Genomic DNA, 26,497 nt, shown 5'->3' on the forward strand with positions numbered 1-26,497 from the left:
TCCAGATGCGAGGGAGTGAGGAGGGGGCCTCGGGGCATACACACTAAGCAATGTGCATCTTCTATCTAGTTGGTAATCCATGATTTCTTTTTAGAATAACAGAGAGCTGGGCTATAGTTGGTAGGTATTCATGTTAAAAAGTACAAAAGCGAAAGAAGCAGGATTGTTCAGGTAAGTAAGGGAACACGAAAAAGGGATCAAAGTATTAGAAATGAAGCTTAGAATAACAGAGAGCCGAGCTAATTGGTAGGTATTCATGTTGTTAGTCGGCGTTTCTAGTGTCTTGACTTCTCTCTTGTGTCCGTGTTTGCACGCTCAGTCTTTTTAACATGATTTCTTCATTGGCGCAAAAGCTTCTGAAACAAGGGACGAGTAGAATGCGACACACACAAGCGCTAAAGTTCTGAGGGATCTTTTTATTGTTCGGACACATAGTTATAATGGCAACCGCGCGCCTGCGCCACCCAGTTGGAATACAGTAAACAATTCATTTGGAAGTTAGCGCTCGTGTGTGTCCCAATCTCTTCGCCCCTTAATTGTTTCAGAAGTTTCTGCACTAAAGAAGAGATGGTATACTAAGCAAGAACGTCATCCTCCCCGATGTATGCGGCCAGCTCACTAATAAACTCTTTTATTTCGACGACTCCGGTATGCAGACATCTCGGACTGCTAATTACCAAAGTTTTCCCGGACGCACACAGCCCGCTACAACAAGCACGATTGCAAGAATGGCGCAAATACAGCAGCGAAGACATTGAATGGAATCTCCCATGCGGTTGTTGCAGCGTTTATAGTCCGTTGGAGCTTTCTAAAGTGAGTGAAATTCCAGCAAGTGGCGTTATTGGTGCGGCTAATAATAACACAACGTGTGAGCACACACGCAGACAACATATCGCGTTCCTTTGTTCAGGACTGTGGCGCCTGTTTTCCAAGCAAGCATGAAACGAAACATTGGCATAAGCAACCTGCAGCAGCGCCTTACTTGAAATTCCAAGAAAACTTTGACAAAATGGTACGTTGAATTTTTATTGACTGTCCTCTGTAACAATGCCTCTTAATGGCGAACCGTTTGCTCGTTCTCTCTCTTTCTTTATTTATCTAGTCATTTGTAAACGTGCGACACCCGCCTTGCAGCAATACTCTTAACGCCCTCGCTACTTTCTATCACAAAAGCTGCGACGCCTTTTTCCATGCAGTCTATAGACGTTCTGCTCTCCAATAAGCGCGTGCTTCGCCCCTGCTTAAGAAAGCTTGCTGCTGCCGAATTTAATCTCAGGCGAATGCGTCATCTTCAACTACGCAATCTTGTTCTCGCTGTAGCTGCTCTGCAACTCTCACTATGTCGGCAGTTGAGCTAAAGGTTGTGAGCTTGATCAGGAATGCATTTAGAGATGCAGCGCCGGAACATGAGAGGCATCGATGTGGCCACACGTCTTCCTGCATCATCAACAAGGTGAGCATCCCACTTTCGCAATAGCACACAGTCCCCTCGTTTTCGATGGTTAATGGACTCTAACTTTAACTGCCGATTTCAATACGATTTTAGCCGCCGCGGCATTTAAAAAAAAAAGCGAAATGCATAAGAACGTTTTTCTGCAGATCTTGCAACGCGGCAACAGAAATCGAGATACTGGGAGTCACATATCACCTTCGAGGAATGGCTTTTCAGAAGTCAAGAAGGTAATTTGTCAATCAGAACAAGTATTCTAATGCTTACCACACTATTTCATTTATTTAATCATTTACACATACTGCAGACCATTGTTTTTGTCCACGTAGATAGGAGAAGTCGCGAAAGCCACCGAAAAGTCCGTGTATACAAATAAGTTGTGGAGGGGAAGCCTTTCACAGGGAAGCTAAATGAAGCGGCCATTCTCACGAGCTGTACAAAATGACCATATAATCGTGTTCGTTTACGATGCGCTTAGTACGCTTCGTTGCAAGTGCCCAATCTGTACGCCGAACATGACAGTGCACGTGTCCTCGTAAAGGGGCAAAAAGATGTTATTTATTCGTGAAAGTAGTTCAATGTCCCAGCTCTTTTTTTTTTCCTTTTTTCTGTTTCTTCTTTCGTGACGTCTTTCAACTATTTTTCTCCCTGGGAACGCTCACACTAAGACCAACCTCGTCGCTCATTTCTATGTCCCATAACGACGTGAGGAGTGGGGAAAGAGAAGGCCGCACGAAGGACGCAAACTGGGCGCACGATGTACGAACGACGGGACGTTCGATTGGACGCACGGGTATTTCACACAAAGAAGAAATTCTCGACGTTCTAAAAATAAAAAGATGGATCTCGAACATAGTCACATTCGTGACGCACGTGGCTTCAACCACACCCTCGGCCATCCACGCCCTTTCTTTGTGCTCTGACCGATACGTTAGCACAAGGCAACGAACTACTGTCGACACGTAGTCGTGAACGCACCACCTCGCGGTCATCGTAACAAATGGCCAATATAACAAGCGCCGTATAATACTGAGCCGTATTCTGCGACAATCCATTTTGTTCGCGTTCTTTTCTTCTTTCAGTATATTTCGATGCACTGCCTATTGCGCCAGGGCGTTGAGCCGATGACGAAGGACAAAAGGAATTGAAGAATTAAATTACTTTTTCCAAAACGCGTCCGCAAGGTCGTATTTTGGTACGTTATTACCGGCAGAAAACAGAAACACTTGGTAAGTACACGGCCACGTGAGGTCCTTTCGGAGACGTTGGAAACCATGCAAACTGCTTTGATTACTCTTAAATACTGGATAGCGCGAATTCGATACAGGACAAAGAAAGAATACGGTGTTCTTTCTCTGTTCTTTATTTCTCCTGTATCGAATTCGCGCTGCTCAGTATTTAAGATTATGAACCAACTGACCAGACAACGAATTTCGTTATGTTTTAATTACGTTTACACGCCGCGGTGGTCTAGAGGTTATGGTGCTTGACTGCCGACCACAAGGGCGCAGGATCAAATCCCGGCCACGGCGGCCGCATTTCGATGGATGCGAACTGCTTGAAGCCCGTGTGCTTAGATTTAGGTGCACGTTAAAGAAACCCGGGTGGTCGAAATTTCCGGAGCTATCCACTACGGCGTGCCTCATATCATATCGTGGTTTTGGGACGTAAAACCCCAAGAATTATTATTGATTACGTTTTCATACGCTTTGGTATGTGTCTGTCTATAATTAATATGTATCACGCTTTCTCTCTTTTGGGTAATTTGTCGCCTCGCCACCTGTAGCTTTGTCTACGCAACATTGTTGCACCTACTTCTTTCTTGCTCTTTGCGTGCGAAACCCAATTCGCAGTGCTCAGATATATCATGTGAGGCCTTTATTGAAAGGTTATGTACGATGCCTCCTTTATTTTTAATACTCGTCAATTGCCCTGTTTGTGAGACATATGTTTACCCGTCATGAAATATAGTGCACATGAATTGACTCACGTGTCTCCAATGTCTCCCAGTGCAAACTGGGACGTGCAAGAATTGTTCGAGTTTTTATGAAAGCACGAAGTTGAAAATTTTAATCGATTGGAGATGTAACAATTAAATGAAAATGCCTTGAGAAATTTCCTGCTTCAACTGCACAGCGAAAAAATGTTACCGAAGTGAGTAACTCAAGGTAGCGGGGCCGTATTAGCTAAAGAAATAGTTAATCAACGGTTATCCCGAATGATTTGATATCCCCAAGCGGATACATTATGTGTTGAAAAAATAATAATTTCTTGGTCGTGCTAAGTCCTACTTCCTTGCTTTTGTTTTGCCACGAGGAGCACTTCTGCTGATAAAAAGCCAAAGTATCCGTCCACTGCAAATCGGTTCGGCGGAACCCCGCAAGGTGGCGGAAGGGTTAAGAAAGGAAAGTTGATAACCAGCCAACTGTAGCACGAAGCCGCAGGAAAATCCTTACGGATTTCCTTGTGGCTTCCTAGTTAGCTCAGTTGGCAGAGGACCGTCCCGGAAAGGCGTTGGTTCCGTGTTGGATCCCCGGACCAGGACGAATTTTTCGGCTACTAAGCAGCTTTTGCTCTGAGAAATTCGTATGCATTTCCTTGTGGCTTCATGGTACAGTCGGGTGGTTGTCGATTTCCCTGTCTCAATGTATCCGTCATATGAATGACTGTAATGGCTGCCCGCGCTGCTGCACTCTAAAACCGCAAGAAACGGTGTTTCTGTGTAAATACGGTCGATCCCAGGGCTGTAAACGCGCACGGTTCGTCTCGCGGTCTGATCTATGCAAACAGATGAAATTACAGACGCAGAAACGCAGATCGGGCACACGAGGGATGCATCTAGTATTCAGCGCACGCTTTCTTTCCGCTTCCCACTCTCCGATCTCGCTCGCCGGGGCTCCTCCAAGGGAAATTGCGCAAATAAGCCCAAGGGCGAAAGCACGAGTGCGGTGGTCTTTATGGCATGTCATTTTCGAACAACAGAGCCGAAAGGGCTAGAGGCCTGGAAAGCACTTGTTTCGGGCATAGCAGTGGGATGGCCTCTCGAGAGCCCTTTATTTTCCGCGCCGGACGACAAACAAAGCTAAAGGTGATGGGCCGGTGTCAATACCAACTTCGTTTGCTAGTACGCTGTTAGGCGACCCGTACTTTGAACCTGGGTGAGCGGAGGTTTGCACAGCGAATGACCCTTGGGAAGCTGACAATGTACTCAACTGCGTTTGATGTAAGTTTGCCATGGAGACATGCAGTTAGAGAGAGAGAGATGCTTTTAGGAAGGAACGAGCAAATGAATACGAATAGTGCACGAGAGACTTTCCTGACTTGGGCACTCACGCTAACGACGAAGGTCATCTACCTTGAACACGCGCCACCGTTATTGGAAAACAGCCGCTAGTGTATACGTTGCAGTTCTTATTGTTACCTTTTTCTCTACACGCACAACAGTGACAAGTCGTACACACAAGTTTAAGCAGAATGCGGGCAAATCAATTAGTAATAGCAGTTCTAGAGCGAAGAGCTAAGGAAAAAGATCTATGTACAGATAGCAGAAAATGGACAAGAACCCCCCCCCCCCCTTCCACACAAAAAAATAAAGAAAACAAAAAGAAATGACTCATATACCGGCAGTGTTATAGACGTTACCGAGAAAAAAGTAACTAAATACGTTACTCGTTGCACTAACAAAAAAAAAAAGGACTGATTACCACCCGACGTTACCTACAAGGAAAGGTAACTCATTACCGTTACCGTTACCGAAACAAAGCAACGCACGTTACTTCTGCCATTACTTCATTTTGAGAAATTTTAATCTTTGCGCTTTCGCTGCAGGAACCCAAAATCGCAATTTAAAAAGGCTCATTATTATATTTCACATAAAACTTCTAGCGGAAACAACGATTTTAGCTGAAATACCTATATAAGTTGTAACGAGATACTTTGCACAAGCGTGCCGGACTTTAGCAATATTACAGAGGCCTAAAGTTAACTTTAGAGTCGCATGCTGTCGCTTATAGTTGGCACATGATAAGGTCATTTCTTAAAGCGACATTAAAAAATTTAGATTTCATCATCAACGCTCTCCGGAAAGAAAACATTACTGATCTCTCAACAAATTCACAGTAATCATGACAGCGCACTTCTACTAACAAAATATATGCGCTGATTTTGTACCATTCAATAAATGCTTAAATGTATAGTTCCGGGAAAATATTTGCAACATAAATCACTTTTGCCCTTTAACCTGTATAATTGCCCCAAAAACTGCGAGTGCTTACGTGAAGGCATTCAAGGTCAGCCTCGCTCACTCAAGGATTCAACAACCGGAAACGTATACCCGCAGTCACAGGTAGATAGAAGGAAATTTTATTTTGAAAACAAAACTGATAAACAGCGCTGGCGTATTACATGAACGACTTTCTGACAACTACAACTTGTAGAACTTAAGCAACAGCTCTATTTCAAAGCTGTCGGACAGCTTGCCTCGCCTCTTAGTGAATACATCCGCACCTACGGTAAATAGGCGTTCGATAGACGCATTAGATAGATAGTACTCCCAAATCAACGCCTGCCAGGCCAATAGCAGCCAGCCGCTGTGACAAAAGAATAGCTCTGGGAAGGTGGAGCCTACGAGACGAAGAGTTTTTGTGAACTCCCGGGATAATCGGAATAAAAAGTAACCAGTAACGTGACACCCCAGGTTACCGAAAAATGTTAACGTAAGTACGTTACCCGTTACAGTTCCGAAATGGCAACCAGTGCGCTACTAAATTACCGAAAAAAGTTACGAGAGACCGCCAACACTGTATACCGCGGTACCGATACCATCGCAATAGGCCTAACCTCGTGCACTCGTGTGAGATGGTGAGCTATGTATAAGCATGGAAATCAAGTACATCTTGTCAGCCCCGCGAAGCCTGAAGCGACGCCAAGGATTCTGCTTTGCCACGCGAACTCGAAGTAGCGTAGTCACGTGATCTCTAAACCGATCAACGAGTACGTGATCTGGCATGTGGTACAGCTAACACGCGCCTGAGACTGTCTTGGAGCATGCATATACTGTTCATGATAGCCGTGATTGTGCGATAAGCCGTAAACTGGCGTCTGTATGCAGGGCAACACAAGCAAGTGATTCTAACGTTTTGTAATTTCATACACGTCATTTTCCCACTTTGAGAACTGTCGCTAAGAATTACTGTTTCCCGAGTAGTTCTGTAATCGCTGCTTCTTCGAGGACTCCTTCTCCTGGCGTATAGGCAAGAAGACAGAAGCCAGGTTGCGTAATTTTCCATTCGTGAAATCAATATTATTTCCTCCTCCTCCTTCTGGGGAAAGAATAGGCATTCCTATGAGGAAAGCATTCGTATATGCCATACCCAACCGCATTCTTGAACACGCGGGTTGTCGCTGGAGTCGACGTTTCGGCAAGCGGTCTCGCCGATGAGAGGACGCAACACAGCGCCTGTGTTGTGTCCTCTCATCTGTCCCCGTTCAGTATACGCACCGTGCAAATATGTCGATGCCAAATCACGAACTAGCCCAAGCTACCGTTCTATCAAGACGCATCAAAGTTGTTTCGCGACGGGAGAGTCTGTATGGCAAACGAAGTCGCAAATTAGGGTCCATAAAACGTAAGCTGAGAAATACGTGACTGGCATTCGGCGTAAACGTGATCAGGTTTGCTTGCGAGGCTACACTTGTACGAAGACGATACGGCTGTTGCCTTCTCAGGGAGAATCTAAAATGAATTTTCCCATAATCGGCTCAGAGATCAAGGCGAGCAAACGATCTTGCGACTCGACGTAACACACAAAGGTCACATTTTATGTTGTATGGATAGCAGCGTCTATAACTTTATTAGGATACGGGACATGGCTTTCGAGGGTGCACACCGATAGAACGGCGACTTCGTTGCTCGTTCAGACGACTGTGCAGGAATACGAGGTTTAGAACGGCAACGTTTCAGCGGAGCCAACCGCATGATGCAACAGCATCACATTTCCCAAGGTTCTTATGTCAATGTGTAGAGGGTTATAGCTGTGTAACATGATATTGTCACGTGGTCGTGACGTCGACGAAGACAAGTCAGCACGTCCGAGATGAAACTCTTTATTTGGCCGAACTTGTGGCCGGGAAACTGAAAGTCAAACTACAGCAATACACTGATAGCGGCGAGCAGAGCGTCGACCGTCGATCAACTGACAAGCGGTCGAGCGCGTCGGCTTTTATACAGGCGCTATCGAACTTTCCAGCAATATCGCTGGTGGCGGCGTCATCTCTAGACAAAGCTGGAACATTCGCGTGCGGAGCGCAATCTTAAAAAAACGATCTACTACAATCGCGAAGCTTCTCGAACACTGCTTCGCGGACAGCGTCGAGCGTTGATAACCGTCCCTGCCGGTCAAACCCGAATACATCAAAACAAGACAAGAAGTGGGCGTGGCAATATTTGCGAGCAGAACACGAGCGAGTAGATAGTGTCTCTCTACTCGTACGTGTCCTGTTTGCCAGTATCACGTTACATGGCTATAACCAAAACCAACTAGCCCAGCTGTCTATGCGTACGTGTCGGGTTATGGTTACCTTCCTTACGAGAAAGCTGAGCAACTCCAATAAAGAGCTCGCGCAATAAGCGTGGCAATAAAGCACGAATAAAATATAACAAACACAAAAAAAGCGGGTTGCGCCCGCATCAGCAGCAGTGTGTGTGTCGTGTACGGCGAGAAACGGCAGGGTGCTAATGGCAAACTGTCGTCAGAAGAAGCCGAAGGAAGTCTGTCGGGCTTCCGGGTTGCGAAGTGCACCGGGAAATAGTGCTCGTAATTCGATTATCCCGTTTTCCCAACGGGTGAGACGACAGGTAGCGGGACTTGCTGCAGATAAGATAGTACATTAAGCTGCATGTGGTCATTCACGTTCGCAGCCAGTGGTAAACGTCGCCTACAGTGCTCGCAATGTATGAAGGACGTTCTAGGAACAGGAGAATGCATATCGTAGGCTGATGTGGGAGACGTCCAGCTAAGCAATGCCCCTTAAATAAATAAATAAATAAATAAATAAATAAAGAAAGAAAGAAAGAAAGGAAAGAAAGAAAGAAAGAAGAAAGAAAGAAAGAAAGAAAGAAAGAAAGAAAGAAAGAAAGAAAGAAAGAAGAAAGAAAAGAAAGAAAGAAAGAAAGAAAGAAAGAAAGAAAGAAAGAAAGGAAAGACGACATGTCTTAGGGTGACAGTCGCTCTGTGCACTATCCATCTATGCATATATTTACAGTGCACTCAATTCATGTGAATAAGAAGAGGAAGAAAATACTGCTACTACTGCGCCTAGGCTCCTTGGTTGCTTCACAGCAGGTAATAAAAGTACTTTTCGTGAGCTTGTGCTTCGTATCCCGTTTCCAACTTTATTGGCGACGGTAGCCTCGGAGAGGCGAAGCGAAGAAAGCTCGAACGTACTGTCCTCACAATGGAACTCATAAATAAGCCGGTTGTTACACCACGCACGTTTCCGCTTCAGCGCGGAGGGTATACAGCGGCGGTCACATGCCACGCTTCTTTATAATCCACAGGGTTACCGCAAAGTCCAAAGTCAGCGCCTCCTATATATGGTCATCTTGCTCTTATTACAGAGCGACACCTGCCGCCGGTGGTACAGCAGGACGCGCTCTCCAGCGACGCCCGAAGTGGCAACGCCCCTTCGCGACGAGGCGGGCGCCTCGCACAAACACGTCAGGCCAACTCAATTGGCCTGCCGCGACCACTTTCGCTGCCTCGGAAGTTGTTCCGCACCTTTGACGGCAAGCAGGCGCCCCGCATTCCGGCTGTGCTCTATTGGCTTCCAACAGGAGAAGCCGGCCGCGCTGATCGTCTGTCGTGTACACAATGCCAGCTGGCGAGTCACTGGAAAGAAGAAAATGCGAACGCAGGGGCTGCTGGATTCGGGGCGGCAGAAGGGGAAAGGAACCGCAGTTTGCGCGCGGAACTCGCAAAGCAACCGGTGGCAGGGAAAGAGAGGGAGGGGGTGCCTGCTGCCGTATACGTATTACCTGCAGCGGCGGCCTTCCTGGACGGACGTGTGCGCCGGCAGATGGTCAGCGGTCGCGTTGTTCGCAATGTCGAAGAAAAGGAGGGGTCCGCATGGCCTTCGTCGGAGGATGGCGTGCGGCGGTGAAAAACTCTCGCGGAGACCCGATGCAAGCAGCATGTGCGCAGCCGGAGCTTTTCCTTCACGAGTCGCTGGTTGCGTTTCTGCATAGCCGACCATGGGTGTCCGATGGTCGCAGCCGCTTCCATGGACCGACGCCCTGAGGCCCTCCCCTCACTAACTCCTCGCGCTGAGGTGCAGCCCTTATATCTCACAACGAGCGAGGTCTCCGCAAGACTGCCGGTCTCGCGAACTCTCCAGAAAGAACGAGTTCGCTAGACGGCAGCCATGCTCGGGCGTCTTGGGGCAACGATATACATATAACAACCCCTTCGAACTTTCGGGGACAGTAGCCAAATATATGGAGAAACCATAGGGCTGGGATCGCCAACCTACACACCGCGGGAGCGATGCATACATATTGTATGAATCAGTGTTACCGTGCCTCAGAAGTTGCTTTTAAGTTATTTACTGCGTTTTTTTCCCTCGTTTTTTTTTTTTTACTTTCAAGTAATCGTAGCACAGATAATTTTATGGACAGATCCCGGCGGCCGCATTTCGATGGGGGCGAAATACAAAGAAGACCCGTGTGCTTAGAATTAGGTGCACTTAAAGAACCCCAAGTGGACGAATTAATCCGGAGTCGCCCACTACGGTGTGCCACATAGTGGTGGTTTTGGCACGTAAACCCCACGTTAATTAGTTTCATAGACATGGCGACGTGATAACTCCCATCTCATATGAGCAATCAATGTGACGTGTTGCATGTGTAACGCAATCGTACCTCGTTGACGTGTTCAGCTTACAAATTTACAAAGACGTTTGAATCCATACGGACAACGTTCCCGTAAATCCACGCGCTCATCGTCGTTCCTTTGCTGATTGAGCCAGCAAAATGACAAAGACACTTTGACCGCCGCCTTTATCTTAGGGCTACAGCTCTCGGCAGCAATCATGCCATTCGGACTATAGCCCAATGCGCTGCACCTTTAAGAGACACAAAGTCCTGAATAAGCTGCCAGCGACACTCAGGTCCATGATGCTACTGCACCCTTCACTTTACCCTGTCATACAGGAAACATTCTTCGACAGCGTGACTTTTGTATATGTACGATTGAGTGACTTGGCTTACGATTTGTAAGTACGCCTAATATTTAAAACCCAACCCCGGCCCTTTCATCGATATGGTCAATACAACGGAACGATTGTATATATATATATATATATATATATATATATATATATATATATATATATATATATATATATATATATATATATATATATATATATATATATATAAACGTTAATTATCAACCAAGCATACTTATATCTCCCGCAGACACCAGCGCCAAGATCACCTTAGAGCAATTTAGCAAACTTAATGTTAGCGCGGCTTAAGAAGAAAACTCACAGGGACCCTTACGCATTCGCCTAAAACGACTCGAAGGCGAAAGTCATCTTCTCCTTCGTGTTCTTCTCGGACGCCGTATTGATCCTCCCCTGCCCACCTCCGAAAGGTTTCTGCAGCCGATGTAGTTCTGCACTGCCTCCGTGATCGGCCCACCTTTGACTAAGCGACGACGTCATATGAATAAGTCATGTGATGACGTCATTGTGTAACGTCACGATGGAGGCGTAGTGTCGTAATGATTACGCCACAAATTTTGGTAATATGTGACGTCATGACCACGTTATATGGTGACATCATCACGTGATGATGATTTTCTGCGTCACTCTTGTTGACGCGTTCGAAGCCGACGGTCAATTTTCGCGTTTGACGAGGCATCTTTCGAACTGACGTCGTCAACAAACAGGTTTCTTAGACTCAGATTGTAGCGATGCCACGCACGTACTTACGACAGCGCTCCCCAGCGGGGGTTGCGAAAGCGTTGACTTGCCGTTATATGTCCCCATCGTACTCGGAAGAGGAGTGGCGATCATTTCGAAACACTACTCGCTGCTAATTCAGCCCACTGAGAGGCAACAGCTCACATTCCGGAACCTGGAAGTTTCATTGTGTATTGGTCCTCTCCAAGTTTCGCCTATAAAGGGCTTCGCGTATAAACGGCAGAAACATTTGTAGAGCTTTCGCCGTGTTGGGACTACCGAGAACTGGGCACCGACACTAAAGCCTCGACGTCGGACGGTTCCTGGAATCTAGTGTTACGATCTAGAGCACTGCACGGGCCCGAGCCGGCCCGAAAGCCCGGGCCGGGCCGGGCCGGGTAAGGGATTGTTGGATCGGGCCCGGGCCGGGCTCGGGCCCGTGATCTTCGGGCTCGGGTCGGGCTCGGGTCTGAGCCAGGCCCGCATTAGGCCCGGGTCTCGTACGTATCTGCATAATTGCGTGTGTACGTTGTTTGGCTATGTTTTTGTTGTTTTGTGGGGTTTAACTTCCCGAAGCGACCCAGGCTATGTGAGACGCCGTCGTTGAGGGCTCCGGGTAATTTAAAACCACCTGGAGTGCATTGGCGTGCACAGAAATTGCACAGTACAAGACATCTACAATTTCGCTCCAATTTGTATGCTGCACGTAATTTCAAGAAACGCCTAATATAAGTACCGTGTAAGGAAAGCAACGGTAAACTGCCTAGATTAGTGTATATAAGATGTGCGCGTTTGTATGTAGGGAAACATTTCGATGTTTTCAAATATGCAGCTACGCTCGCAGGCCCGCGGCGCCTGTTTCCGCCTGCCTGACTCCGTGGACTGGTCAACGTGACTTGTGAGCCATTAATATCTCAGGAGCTGTTTTTCGTGCAGTTTAAGTGCAAGATGCGGAGCGACTCTTATGACAGGGCGAACACCGTTATTGATTTTCCCATTACTAGTGGTAAGGCGCGAGACCATAGCGACACTCGTTTCCCCGAGTGTGGCTCATGGAGTGATGAGGCTAGAGAAGCGATCCGGGATTCTGGGAATAACCAACACAAACACAAACACACACAGACTGATCAGTTTTATTTAAACCGCCCTTTATTCAACACACCGTTACTGTACACACGTCTTACACGAGTGTTTTGTTTTAAATAACTTCGGAATGAAAACAAATTTTCACGTAAAAGATGGCGGGGACCTCGTTTCGCTTAGGCACTGTCTATGCACGAATGAAAGCCCTTCTATCTGAGAAATCGCTTCAAAATTTGCTTTCAGGGTAAGCCCCAGGCATAATCCGATAACCAAGCCATCTTCTGGCAGTCAGGGCACTCCGTTTTTTTTTTTCATTCCATTGTGCAATAGATGAAGTTTGCAGGAGACTTGCTACTTTACTCAACAGCCCTAGCTCGTATGCAATTGATGTAGGCTCAAACTAAGAATGTCTACCATGTTTTTTTTTTCCCACTTTATAGAGGTAATATATTTTGTAGTCGTTCTTTGAAATGCAAAAATAAGATTGTGTGGTTAGCACTGCGTGCGCACATGAAACAGCCAGCTATGACTCTAATTATATTTTATATTGCTCTGCAATTATTTCGCAAGACTGTTACGGGCGTAATTAACCGAAAGTATACACAGTACCAATGAAAGTCGTGACACTGAAAGAAGTTCCTAAAACAATTAATCTCTAGAAAATATCTTGTGTGCGGCAGGTATCTTCACAATAACCGAAGGTTGGACAGTGCCTCCTTTATGCTCAAGGCACAACTAGCTGAAACGGGCCGGGCCGGGCCCAAACATTTCGGGCCCGGGCCGGGTACGGGCCACATTTAAGAACACCGGGCCGGGCTCGGGCGAGCCGGAGCATGATGTTTTCGGCCCGTGCAGTGCTCTATTACGATCTACCATTATAAGAAGCTTCGTTTACTTTAGTGAGGGCGCGCCTCTGTTGACAAAGAAAGAGCTTCGTGTGTACACTTCCGAAATACCAAAAATAGGAGTCACTAGATTGCGAAAAGGGTCTTAGTAAGCAGGAAATGACGCCACGACGACAGGAGTTGCAGATGCCCATTTGAGGCGTCAGTCTAGAAGAATAAAGGTTTTCGTTTTTTATTAGTTATGTGGTCGTCTTGCCTCCATTTTGTACTGTACGTAATCGTAGGCAGTACACTGCAGTATTTCGTTGCCTTTAACTTTATCATTTCCGCAATTCCTTCGAGATAGAAAGAGAGAGAGAAAATGTTGAGGAAAGACAGGGAGGTTAATCAGAGGAAATCTCTGGTTGGCTACCCTGTACTTGGGAAGGGGAAGGGAAGTGTGAAAGACCGAAAAAATAAATAATTTTCCCAATTCTTTACATGGTTTCCTTGTCTGCTGGCTTAATACATACTTGGGCGAGACGTAGGCTTTTGACATTACGGTTTCCGTCAGTGGTTTTATGCCCACTTTCTTCCACTAACCTGCTTGAATTACTTTAGACAACAGTAGACCAATAGAAATGGATTTGTTTTATCTATATACCAGTTATAACAAGGTTCATTTAGCCAAAAATGACCAGCGTTAGAGATGACGCATATTTCTACGATGAACGACAGAAACGTATGATAAGAAAGCCTCTATTTATTCTGGACAGTTTAGGATAATGGCGCAAGTACGCGCGCCATGCTTCACGACTGAACACATCATTGAAATACGAAAGACGCGGAGGAAATGCAGGCAGCTCAAGCAGATGCTATAGTCTCCGGTTTGCCAAGCCCGTCAGGAAGAAGATGTTAGCGACTTAAACAACAAGTGAGGATGAATAAATAAATAAATAAATAAATAAATAAATAAATAAATAAATAAATAAATAAATAAATAAATAAATAAATAAATAAATAAATAAATAAATAAATAAATAAATAAATAAATAAATAAATAAATAAATAAACGTTTATTCAACCGCCCGTATTGCGTGCTGACTAAACCATAGGCCGAGTAACATAGTGATTTGCATGCTGGATGAAGCGTGAACGGCTGTGGGAATCCCCACAGACACTAACGGAATGTTTCTGAAGCCCTTCGTCAGTGTCTCCAAACGCGGAGCGCTAGATGTTAACCAGCGAGAATTTGCGATGCAGGTGCGTCAGTGCGAGCAGCCAGGTATGAAACAACTGCCAAGATCCGATGAAACAGTGAAGGTCGCGATCTGACGTTTGTTTGGTGTCCTCGTCAACGGCTGCATTCCGTCGTTTGACTGGATGAGTCACTTGTCCTCCGGCCTCACCACATTCACATACATTGGACATTGTTTCAGTCTTCGTAGCAGGGGCGTAGCCAGAAATTTTTTTCGGGGGGGGGGGGGGTTCAACCATACTTTATGTATGTTCGTGGGTGCGTTTGTATGTGTGCATGCCTATATACGCAAGCAAAACTGAAAAATTTCGGGGGGGGGGGGGGTTTGAACCCCCCCAACCCCCCCTTGGCTACGCCCCTGCTTCGTAGTTGATTCAGTACGACCTCTTATCCGTTTTTTTTTTACGCTCTTTGTTTTTCTGTGTCATGCCAATCACGAGTTGGCCTGCAGGTATGCATTTATGAGTCAATTGTCCGACAGTAAATCCGAAGTTCCCCAGATTCACATCCGGATATCTGGCCCTTCTATCGAGCACCGGAAGCGTTACTATACATGGCCGTGTAAAGCTTCTTAACGAACCATCACAGCGGGCTCGAGAGGGCGCCAGTGATGGTAATGAGGTCAGATTATCACTATTAAGACAACTCATTTTCGTAGCCTGGATCTAATCTTGTTTGTAGAAACCTTGTAGTTGTGCGAACGCTCCGAAGCGAAAATTAATGAAGTTACCATAAGCGACACCAAAAGCGTACAGCTCGTCGACATGCAGCGAATTCCCCACTGCAATATCACTTCCCTCTTGTCGGTCAGATGTAGTGGGTTCAAGCATTTATAAGTACTTAAGTCAGGACTTATCACAACGTTTCCAGTATACGGATTAGAATGTCAACGCTACTTTTTTTACAGTATGTGCTCTAATATGTGCACTGATAACTGTTTAGCTGCAAGAACACGATTTGTATATAACAAACAGTTGCTACTTGAACAACACTGTAAGAAAAAAAAAACGTCATTTGACACATTTTTTGAGAGTCTTGACTCGCCAAGCATGATCCTTTTTAACTAGACACGTTCACTCTCTAAGGAGATCATTATATTTTCGTTGGAAAGTCGTGGGACCCAAGAGAGATTGAACATGTCTCTTTAAAGAGAGTCATATGCGTGGCAAGTATGAGTTACTTTTTTTTTTCTGAGTGTGTAGAGCACTCAGAAAAAAGAAAGAAAACATAAGTTATGGTAAACGAACACTTGACACGTCGTTTTATTTGCGCGAATGGTCGACACAATTACTTTCGACGTTCGACAAAAACTCAATGCTTCAGTGTTTGAGCTTCGGCGCCGGCGTCTTGGCCAATCTCATCACTGCGTAGCGCAGCTTACACTTCTATTTTTTCTTCCACTCACTGAGCCTTGCGCTAGAGTTTCGACTGAAAAAAGAGAGTTGAGTGCGCAGACTTACGGGAAAACCGTGGCTGTAAAAAATAAATAAAATCTACGTTAAAAAATAACATGAGCGAACAATCGATCGATGAAAAAAGAAATAGTTGCCGCGAACACTTTACAGCGGAAGTATTTCTTTGTCCCTGGCCTTGCTCGTCTTTCTTCGGCTTTCCGTGGTGAGGATTTTGGTTTGGGCTGCAGGTTGGACCACGTGACCAAAGGGTTGGCACTAAGGATTGATGCTCTGGGCGGCGCCGGAGGATTTATGCTGGCTGCAGCGCCTCTTGCACACTCCGGAGACTTCGCCCTCCTCGGCAGGCGTTAGCGGTGCAGCGGCGATTGATGAGCGCCGCTCGCAGCACCGACGCAGACCGCGGCATACAGTCTTCCTCGGCGGCCACACAAGGACAGAGGGACGCCGGTGCCTCAAGAGCACACCCAAAGAGCGACAGACGCAAAGCGGCCGGCTTTGCGCCGAATTAGGAGGAAAGGATTGTGATGTCTTGAGGCACCGCTGTGCCGAGCATTACGAACGCGCCTATTTCTAAACAAAGCCTTGTCGCTTAATTCCGTGCGTCATTGAAAAAACCCACAATAGGCGCATACGTTGTGTCTAGCCGCAGTTTTAGTGTAGACACGACTTACTTTGTAGCCTTGATTAAACGTCGGGCTTTGGGTGGATGTCGGTAGACCTCCGTGTCGAAATTCAAGCACGTCTTCACTTCGATCGGTGACATGTTGGCATACAATATGCGTAGCTGATTCCGCTGCGTATGCGACGTCACTAAACGCAAGAGTAAAGGATGCGCGGGTGAATTGATATTGATTACAAAATTATGACCGTAGTCAGGACGCGACCCAACATGCTATGTCATGTGCACTATATGAGCGTCCCCAAAAGGTTAACCTCATAATTATTCTACGTTTCCGTACGTACATAAGCAACCGGGACACGAAGGGTCGGAGCGGTAGCGATAAAGGATCAGAGTATTGAGTTGAATGCCTCTGAGTGTGTGTGTTGGGCAGTGGAGAGGGGAGGGTGTCCCCTCACTATCCCCCCTCCGCTCCACTGGCCGGTGTGGTTGGCGCCGGCGGCCTTCGCCCACCAGCTGGTCATGGTCCTCCTGGCGGAGGAATATCTATAGGTCTTAGTCTGACCTCTATTAGAGTTGTTCTTCTCTCTTATAATTATTCAGTAGTAGTAGAAGTAGTAGATATGAAAACGCAGAAATATTGCCTTCTACCCAAACAGTGGGCTGGCGCTGTGCTCCTCTTGGTTGAAATTTTCAGCCTGCTCTCTCCCTACTGTTCCCTCTTTGCACTTAGGAATACTACACGCTTAGCACGACGAAGTACAAAGGTGCGTCGCGCCAGATGGGGAATCAATAATCGGCGCCGAAGCTGACATACGAGGAGGAACGGCTGCCAGCACATTCTATTTGCATTCTTTCAACTTGAAAAGGTCACCCGTTCGCCGCCGGCACACGAGTTTCAAACTCGTGAACTTTGTTCCCCTGAGGTACAAAAGCGGGGATTGTCTGCCCCAGAATGCTTTGATTGGGGAAAGGAAATTACGGCTGTCATTCGTTGCCCTTTAAACTTTTTTACACGGATACGCAGAGCTCTGTAGAAAGTTCTCTTCGACGGCAGCCCTTCTAACAAAGCTTCCGAAGAGAAAAAGACGAAAACAAAGAAGGGGGGCCGGCTTAGTCGATGACGGCGATTGTCTCTGTGATGGAAGGCACTTACATCTAAAGCGACGACAGATGCGGCGCACCAATTTAACATTTGACGAGATTTTCTTGTAACGAAGTGGCACCATCTGAGTACCTCTAGCCGGCCATGTCTGTTCCGTCTGTGTGCGCGTGTTCCTTTATAGAGCGTCTTCAGCTCGGTAAGCGAGAAGAAACTGAGAACCCAAAGGGCTCAGTACTTTGTTAGCGACCACGGTACCTATAGAAACAGAGAATGAAGACAGAGAAATCACGGGGAAAATTATTGTCACGTCTATGGGAAATGGGGCCATATTAAGGGACACAGAAGTGAAAGTGGATTTTCAGGTAAGTTGCCGCGGTGTTGGATCTGAGTCGGCATCTTTCGCATCACGCACAAGCCATGATACGTGTCCAATCCACGAGCTTTTAACGCTTATCAGACAGCTGCGCTAACTAAAACATGTGCAATCCCTCCACTGGGAATTGCAACGGCTATGCTCGTCGACAAGATGCTCGCGTTTACATAATATGGGCGTTCATTGAGGATCACTCAGAGTAATAAAACAATTTTGCCTGCACCGATGCCTTTATCGATTCTTCTCATTCTTGCTCCCGCGTAACATAAGTAAAGGCTGACGTCTTTTCTTGGAGCGTGTATAGAGACGGCGTTCTTTCAGCTCTCTTCAATGTTGTAAAAGCTCCCACATCCGACAAGTACGCCAATTTCTCGCCGTTCTATGTCTCGCAAACTTATTGTGTAGACAGAGCGGGCGAAGTTACTGCACGCAAGTGTTCGGTTCGTTAACCGTGTCGTATACCAAGCTCGCCGGGTCTCGTAAACAACGTGGAAGTGTTGTATGCAGCCTCAAGGCCTTCTTTCTTCTCCGATCCTTCTTCCTTCATCCATACTCGCACCTGAACCCACGGCATCGTTGTTGCGAGACCGTAAAAGCTCCCTACAGTACATAAACATTTTGACTGCCGCGAACGCCGACGCACGATACTACTCGGAACGTGGAAAGGGCATTTTTCTTATTGTTTCACGGAAGACAAGTTTCCTGTGCAAGCGCCAAGACTCTTTACTTCGGGCACTGAAATAATTCTTTTTTACTTAATTATTTATTGTGTCATACAGCTTCGTAAGTATCTTCGTACTATGCATACAGTTGGGCGGGTGATACATTTTTTTCTTTCGGACGACTGTGCCGTCGGTTCACTCTACCGAATAAAGTCTTCCTCCTCCTGCAAATAAGCACCGGTGCATAAGTCCGAAGTTGTAGAATCTATACCAGGCCGCTTTTTGCACACAAAAGGATGACACATAGCATGCAAGTAGGACATCGGAAACGCTTGTGTTAATTTAATTACAGGTTGAAACATTGCAGGTAGTTAATAAACGCGAGCAGATACGAGAGTTTCTTAAAACCCTTGAGGTCCGTAATTATTAGATGCAGTTGCCAGGAATTTTCAATGCACGTGAAAAACATTTGGTTTCAAGGTTCGATCTTAACGTGTCCTCGGTGTCAACAAACAAGAGTTGACACAAATGTGCGAAAGTTAATTGAGTACCACGCACTCCATGCTTCTGTGTACTGGAGACGCATCATCCCGCGGAGACCAATAATACTGCTAGCGAAAAGCAAAAAAAAAAAAAATATTAGCCAAATATTTAAGCGCGAGGTAAAACAACCACCACAAGGCATAGCATACATGCATGTACGCTAAACCTTTGTACTTAAATGTTAAATTACAATAAAGTTCGCCGCAATGTCTTGTTTTTCCTGCGAAAATCAATCCATCGCAATTATTGAAATAACCGTTTACTTTGAACGAGCTTTGTTATTTTATGATCGCACCTGTTATCCCATAGGTTTCTGTGTACGTTTGTGCAACAATAAAATTTAACATATTAGATGCAGACTTTACGTGCTAAGATGACGATATGATTATGAGGCATTCCGTGGTGAGGAACTCCGAATGAATTTTGACCACCTGAGCTTCTTTAACGTGCGCATAAATATAAGTGCATGGGTATTTCCGCATTTAGCCCCCATTTAAGTGCGACTGCCGCGGCCGGGAATCGAACTCGCGCCCTCGTTCTTAACAGGCAGTGCAACGCCATATGCGCTAAGTCATCGCGGCCGGGGTACGTCTGTACATGTTGGCACTTAGTTTGTTGCTGAATACGCTTTTGCAGACGTTTTCCGGGTAGGTACCACTAACGGCAAACGCAACTGTACAACATGCTCATACAGTCCTATGCCGTTGCGCAACTGCTCACTTGGGACAGCTCGATCGCAGATGTCGCCAAACGGAGCGAAAGCATGGCTGATGAAACAAGCACTCGCGAGCCGAGTGCCCAAATAACCACTCCGTGCTGCGCGATACTATAGCTCTTTGCGCAGATGAAACCGCAGGCAACGGGTGAGTGGACAGGACTGTGTCGCGGTGTGTTTTCCCGCGTTTGCGTCACCACGGCTGTTGAGACTGATGGCCCACCTCGTCAGCCATCTCACGCTGCTGTATCGGTAAGCACTTCTGTGCTCCGACGTCTCCACGGAGGGCAAATGTTCTTCGGCTCATCAAACAAGGCAGGGACCGACACCGCTCATGCGTATATCGAGCCAACCGTGAAGAATGGACGTATGACGCATGCTATGGAAGTACAGCAGATAAAAAGCTTGTTTATCGTGCTAAAAAAAAAACAAAAAAACATTATGTTTATTTCAAGTGAGCCACGCTTATTTGTGAACTTAGACCCGATTCTTGAACAACGTTAAGATCGCATTCCTGCGGCATTCCGCGCTGTTGTCGTGCCCTTGTTCGTCTTGTGCCCTGTCTCAGTCTTGCGCTGTTTTTTGCCAAGTTTATCCTGCGTCCAAGCCCCACAGGCGGCAAAATTAAGTTCGCGGTGTCGCAGCCGACATCTCGCTGCACGCTGAAATGCAAAGCTTACTCGCCGGCCATGGAGCATGCAGGATTGTGCAATCAAGGTTCCATCTCGTTCTTTTATAGCTTGCAGCACTCGTGTGACGCGAAATGTCGTGTGACGCAAGCTCACAAAAAGAACAGATTACAAAGCGTTTTATTTTATTGCACCCCAGCTTCTATCGTTTATTCTTATGTTTACAAGCCGACAACGCAGTCTGAGAAATGTACACGAGTCCAAATCTTATTTGCGTGGGTCGGAGGGCCGCTAAAGAGGTTAAGTTAGAGGAGTATTCCGACAAAATTCAAGCCAAAAGAAAACACATAACCGCCTTTGACGGTATAGAAGCTACGTGTCATGCACGCTACTATACGATATACGTACAAATACGCAGTAATCAAGAAAGCAGGCGCACTTGTTTCAGCGAGTACAAATCACTTTTAGGGCAACGCCAGAAAACTACTAATGGCAAGGGCGACCGGTAAATTTAAAGCCGACAGCCGTTCGACCCACCGAAGGTGAGGCCTGGATGCGACGTGGCAGGAGGCGCGTAGATGCCAGAGCAATTAAGCAGCGCGTTGCGCGCCGAGCGGTCCGACGTGACTCGGTGTGTGACGCGAACCGCAGCGCCGACCCCGAGCACCGGCTGTTGCCGCGCGTCTCGCTAAAACAGTGCAGCACAGCAGAAGCTAAGGCTCAAGCCACGAGCCCGCGGTTATTGGTTTAGACCCATGCATTCGCGCCGAGTTGCTGCTGTCTCAAAGGGCACAAAACAAAGAAGTCAGTGATGATGATGACCATAAAGACGGCGATCTGTATACACACTTAAGTGAACTTGTCAATGGCCTGGCGGATTTCACAACCGCCCTCCCCCCCCCCCCCCCCCCCCTCCCCGTCGATTCTAGAAAGCAAAGAAGTTTTAGAGGCACATTTTTACCGAAAGCTGCAAGTGCACAACAACGTCAAAAGTTTGCATCATGCCGTTGTTATCGGTAAACTTTCAGCGGCACGGCGATAACGAAAGCTCAAGTGATAGTTCCTGTGCATTGTATACGATGTATGCAAACATTGAACAGGCTAGGTCGCTTTATGGATGCCATCTCTGATGTTTTATTATAATTTCTTGCCAGATTTTTTTTTTCTTGTACCAGTACTAATGTTCTCCTCCCTGTAATGTCATATCAAATACTTTTTTTTATGTTTTAGACATGCGTACAGAGAAAGGTGACAATTACAAACGTGACATTTTCGGAAGACTGTTCAAAATCGGGACGAAAGACACGTCAGGCTGTCGCCGTAAAATAGGAAGTGTCTGCACAAGTTTCTCGCCTGTTTGGCTGATGCGCGAGGAGTTACGTCGAATTAGAGCGCTATTCGACGCTGCCGTACCACAGTTAAGACTCCATGGTTCCCACAGAGCTGCACGCATTTGCGAAAACCCGAGCGCCACCGAGGCCTCCCCTGTAGCCCAGCTAGGACAGGGGCTGTCACGTTCAGTGCACCGTGTTTCGGCCGCGCTGATTTGTGAGAGGCAGGGCAAGCTCTGCTCGCAGGGAACCACGCGCCTGTACCGCGCGAGCGACCCAGAAAGTGCGCCATGCTGTTCGGAATGGTCTGCTTGTTTCCGAGTGACCGACCGACAGGTCAGCACCGGGACGTCGTTAGCGGACCGCAGCCCCCGGGTCACAACCACAGCGAGACCAATAAAAACAAAGAAGAAGAAAGACGCCTCCACTGTTGTCGTGCAAGTGACGTCTAGGCTGGGTAAATACGGAGGGCTTTAGTTATTATTGGGGTCAGCGGCGGTCTTATCAACCGCCCACAACTGCTTACTGCTAACGCACACGTCGTTTCCCTGAGCGACAAAGGGAGATACGCAGAGCCTCTAATGAAAACTGTCACACACTACCTTATGCACTTGCCTAAGACAGGTGAAAGGCGAAAGCAATCTTCTTCTCAGTAGGTTGCATTGTATTGCTACTATGTTGCGAAGTACTATCTGTGCGCCGCAAGATACTTCTGCTTCGAGATTAGCGTTTGTCTTGCTGCAAAACACTACTGCCCACAAAGGAACCGAAGCAGCGTGGGAAACTTGTAGTCATAATGCTGATTCCCTTTCGCTTCGTCGTCATTTGCAATGCAGCAATTAAAATACATGAGCTAGGCCGGTCTTACACCATTAAGCGCCCCGGGAGAACTCTCGCCGCCCCCTGACCACCCACTATTTCTTATACGCCCATAACTACTAGGTACGTCATTGCGTTATTGGTAAACGTGTAAGTAGTGGCACAAAATGAACATTTTGTCAGCTAAGAACTGCATTATAAAAACAAAGGAAGATTGCGCGTACAGGGGGGTGCAGCAGGCCCTGTATGAAAGGCCTGTCTTCTTCTTTTTTTATAATCACAATAAAGTAGCGCGGCGATAAGTTCAACGCTGCACATCCCGTGCATTCATTATAGTGCGGAGTGATGTGCCCCAGGAGGGCACGCACAAGCGAAGTGATGGCAAGCGTGCACAACTCGTAGACTCAGCTTGCGGCTCTTACTGTAAAGCTCACATGTATAGAGTGTAAGCCTCTTGTTTAAACAATACAAAGCCACAATACGCCACGCTAAATCCTCCACTGCGACAGAAGCCACCGCAGAAGCCGAAAGCACTCGTTAGAGAGCGCAACGTCGCAGTAATGTGACTTGTCGCTTTGTTCGCGATGATTTCCCCGGGGCACGCGTCGGCCTTAGCTTTTCTTGCCTCTGACCTATAACGTGTACTGTACACGGGTTCAACCCGTAATATTACGATGTCGTATATTTTTGCAAGGATTCTCTGCGCTACTCGTCAAATACGTCTCCGAGTGACCTCCGCCGAGCGGCTGACACAGACACGATTAAAAATTATTAAAAATGAAGTTAATCCTTGACAGATGTGACCTCTATCTGCCCAAAGTTGATTTTTCGCTTAGTCCCGGGGATTCGAAGCAAAGCACAGGCAATAAATATACGGACGGTCATCGTACCCGTGTGGTGCACCATCACTGGTGCCGGATGAACGCCGTACTCTGAGTATTTTATTGTGCAGTTGGCTGCAAAATAAAAGCAACACTATGGAAGCAAGTGGTCACTTTGTTACGTAGTCTTCATTGATATGATCTAATTTTACGACCATCGCAAAACGTTTTAATTAGGAATCGCGGCCCTCTCTCTCGCTGAGTCACCAAACAACAGTGAGCTGAGCTGCGAAATTTGAGTGGTGGTTCGAGGTGGATGCGTTGCGAGAGCTTTCATAACGATCCAGTTCATGACTCGCGCATTTGCTCCCTTCCGAGCAGCAAGAACGCGCTTGCTATAGCATAATGCACGGTTGGACCAATGTGGCCAGTCTCCTTTTTACCGGACCAAGCTTGGCGCAATAATGCGCACCCAATGTGGACTGTCTGAACCCTGAAGGCCTAACGCCGCCGTGAGGCACAGGATCTATATTGATGGATACCGAGTCCAAACACTCGTACTTTCTCAGTTACCGTTCGGGCTATCTCGAGATGAAGTTTCGCATTATACGTATTAAACATTGCTGGATTTGTAAGCTGCTTCTGTGCAGCAGAAGTTCAGGCGAAGAAGAGTGCTTGAAAAGATGAAGAATCCTTGAACGTGGAGGTGTCGCTGGAGCCAACGTCTACTTCAAGGCAGCAAATGAAGCTTCTGCTGCCTCGACGAAGACTTGCCGAAACGTCGGCCCCAGCGACACCACGCGTTCAAGGATTCTTCGTCTCTTGTGTACAGCATGAATTCTCGGACGATCGAGTTTGGTACATTGTGCGTATTCGAGCATAACATCAAAGGATTCCCGTAAATGTCGGCATCGTGTGTACAAGTCTTTCTTTTTTTTTTTTTTTTTGTGAGGGGACGCGCACAAGTCATTGTGAACTCCTATGCTAGATCGTTTGAGTAGGTAATATAGCAGATATCGAGAATGCCGTGGAGTCTCCATATCTCAGTTGTACATGTCACACCACTTGTTTCCACGTCTATAACAGCCAACGACAATCTTCAACCGCAATGTGAAAGACAACACGAAAAGAACATTTGCAGCTAAGTATAAACACGAGAAAAGAACTACTATTTGTGCTCAATTTCAAACATTTCGCTTACACCTTGGGACGGACGTTTAAGATGATCTTCAGCCTTTACCAAATACTGTAATACACTATTATTGAAAACGCGATTTCAGAAGTAAAGCGCAATGATGCGCACAATTAACTTCATTCAGAGTTATTCCACTTGGAACTCACCTAACTGTTGGAACTCACCCAACGAGTGACCCATCGTTTCGCATACTGTGCTGACTCTCGTGTTTTAGTCAGTACTAGTAACCAATGCAGCTCCAGTGACAAAGTTGGCGATAGAACGCGACTTGTACACAACTCACCTTATGCACGACGGGCAGGTAGCTCTTCTTAACCGGCTCATTCATGACTGAGTAACTCCAAGGGGCGGCTCGCCGTCCGCAAGCCTGTCAACACCGCACCAAGCAATGAACTTCGGCAAGCAGCGCGACTGACACCGGTACTGTAGCGGCTGCGCGGATTCATGCGGTTTTCGGCGAACGCACGTTCACAACTCGACTTGTGGCTCGGCGCGCGTCAGCTGCCGCTCTTTGTGAAAGATCGCGCGCGCGACCGGCACGCGACGCCCCCTCTCCACTCGACGGAGGAGGAGGACACGTGGCTCCGCCAATCGGGCCGCTCCGCTTTTAATGTGCAGGTTTTTCTTTTTCTTTTTAGCGCCTATGGAAGCGCCATCTGGTGACCCTCTCCCCGGATTTTGCCGCATCTATGGTTCACGTTCGGGCAATACACGAAATTGTGAGGACACGGTACGGCTGTGAACAGGCCGATTGTGTTCGGTTGCCTTCTTATTTTTCTTCCTTTTTTTTTTTCAATGCTCTCGCTTTCGTTCCGATAAATCGCGCCCAATCCGTTGTTGCTGTTTTTATTCGACGTTGTCCCCAACTCTCGGCACCTGTGCTCGACTCGTTGATTTGATTTTTTTTTTATTATTTCATGCCTTTACTTTCGCAGTAGATTGCTTCTATTGCGAAAAAATATTTAGTGTCACATGTATTTTGAAGGACACAGCAAAATAAGCTTTAATATAAAAAAGAATTCTGGAGTCTTGGAAGAACCACGACTTGCTTTGGCGAAGAGGGTGCATTTAGAATCTATCTATCTATCTATCTATCTATCTATCTATCTATCTATCTATCTATCTATCTATCTATCTATCTATCTATCTATCTATCTATCTATCTATCTATCTATCTATCTATCTATCTATCTATCTATCTATCTATCTATCTATCTATCTATCTATCTATGTCGTGTTTATTCCTGCACAGTAACATCCTCAAGAAAGATAAGTAATGATAAGGCGCAAATTCTGCTCTGTTTAAGACGTGAACATCAGCGCAACGTAGTGTGCATTCCTTTTCGATGAAACAGGCGCCTGTGCTCTACCGTGACTGCCGACGTCACTTTGGGCCATAAGCTACCCTTCAGGAGTCACAGTACACGTAGCCGACGTGCCTGGTAAGCGCACGCATACCACAACTACTATTTACACAGAGACGTCGATACGCCTCCGCTTGGCTCAATGCCAAACAATGCCGCATAACAAGCTCCTCGATGGCTGCTTCGCATGACATCGATTCCCGCAATGAGTCGCATCTGCCGGATTGATATCGTTTTATTCTTTTTTGTGTTTTGTTGTTTGGCCTTTAAGTCTCTTTCTACTAAACCAAGAAACCATTTATGATATGCAACAGAGTGCACCGAGTAA

General features: G+C 46.6%; 1 protein-coding gene across 1 annotated transcript in view; it reads right to left on the reverse strand.

Moving 5' to 3' along the window:
* Window positions 1-25,349, reverse strand: part of LOC119382537 (uncharacterized) — a 60,303-nt gene extending 34,954 nt beyond the window's left edge. Inside the window, exon 1 of the mRNA XM_037650273.1 lies at window positions 25,089-25,349. Coding sequence (XP_037506201.1) covers window positions 25,089-25,133 — 45 coding nt within the window. The 5' untranslated portion in view covers window positions 25,134-25,349. The remainder of the gene's footprint in view (window positions 1-25,088) is intronic.
* Between the last annotated feature and the right edge of the window lie 1,148 nt (window positions 25,350-26,497).

Source organism: Rhipicephalus sanguineus, chromosome 2 (genome assembly GCF_013339695.2).
Source record: "Rhipicephalus sanguineus isolate Rsan-2018 chromosome 2, BIME_Rsan_1.4, whole genome shotgun sequence".
NCBI classification, from domain to species: Eukaryota; Metazoa; Arthropoda; class Arachnida; order Ixodida; family Ixodidae; genus Rhipicephalus; species Rhipicephalus sanguineus.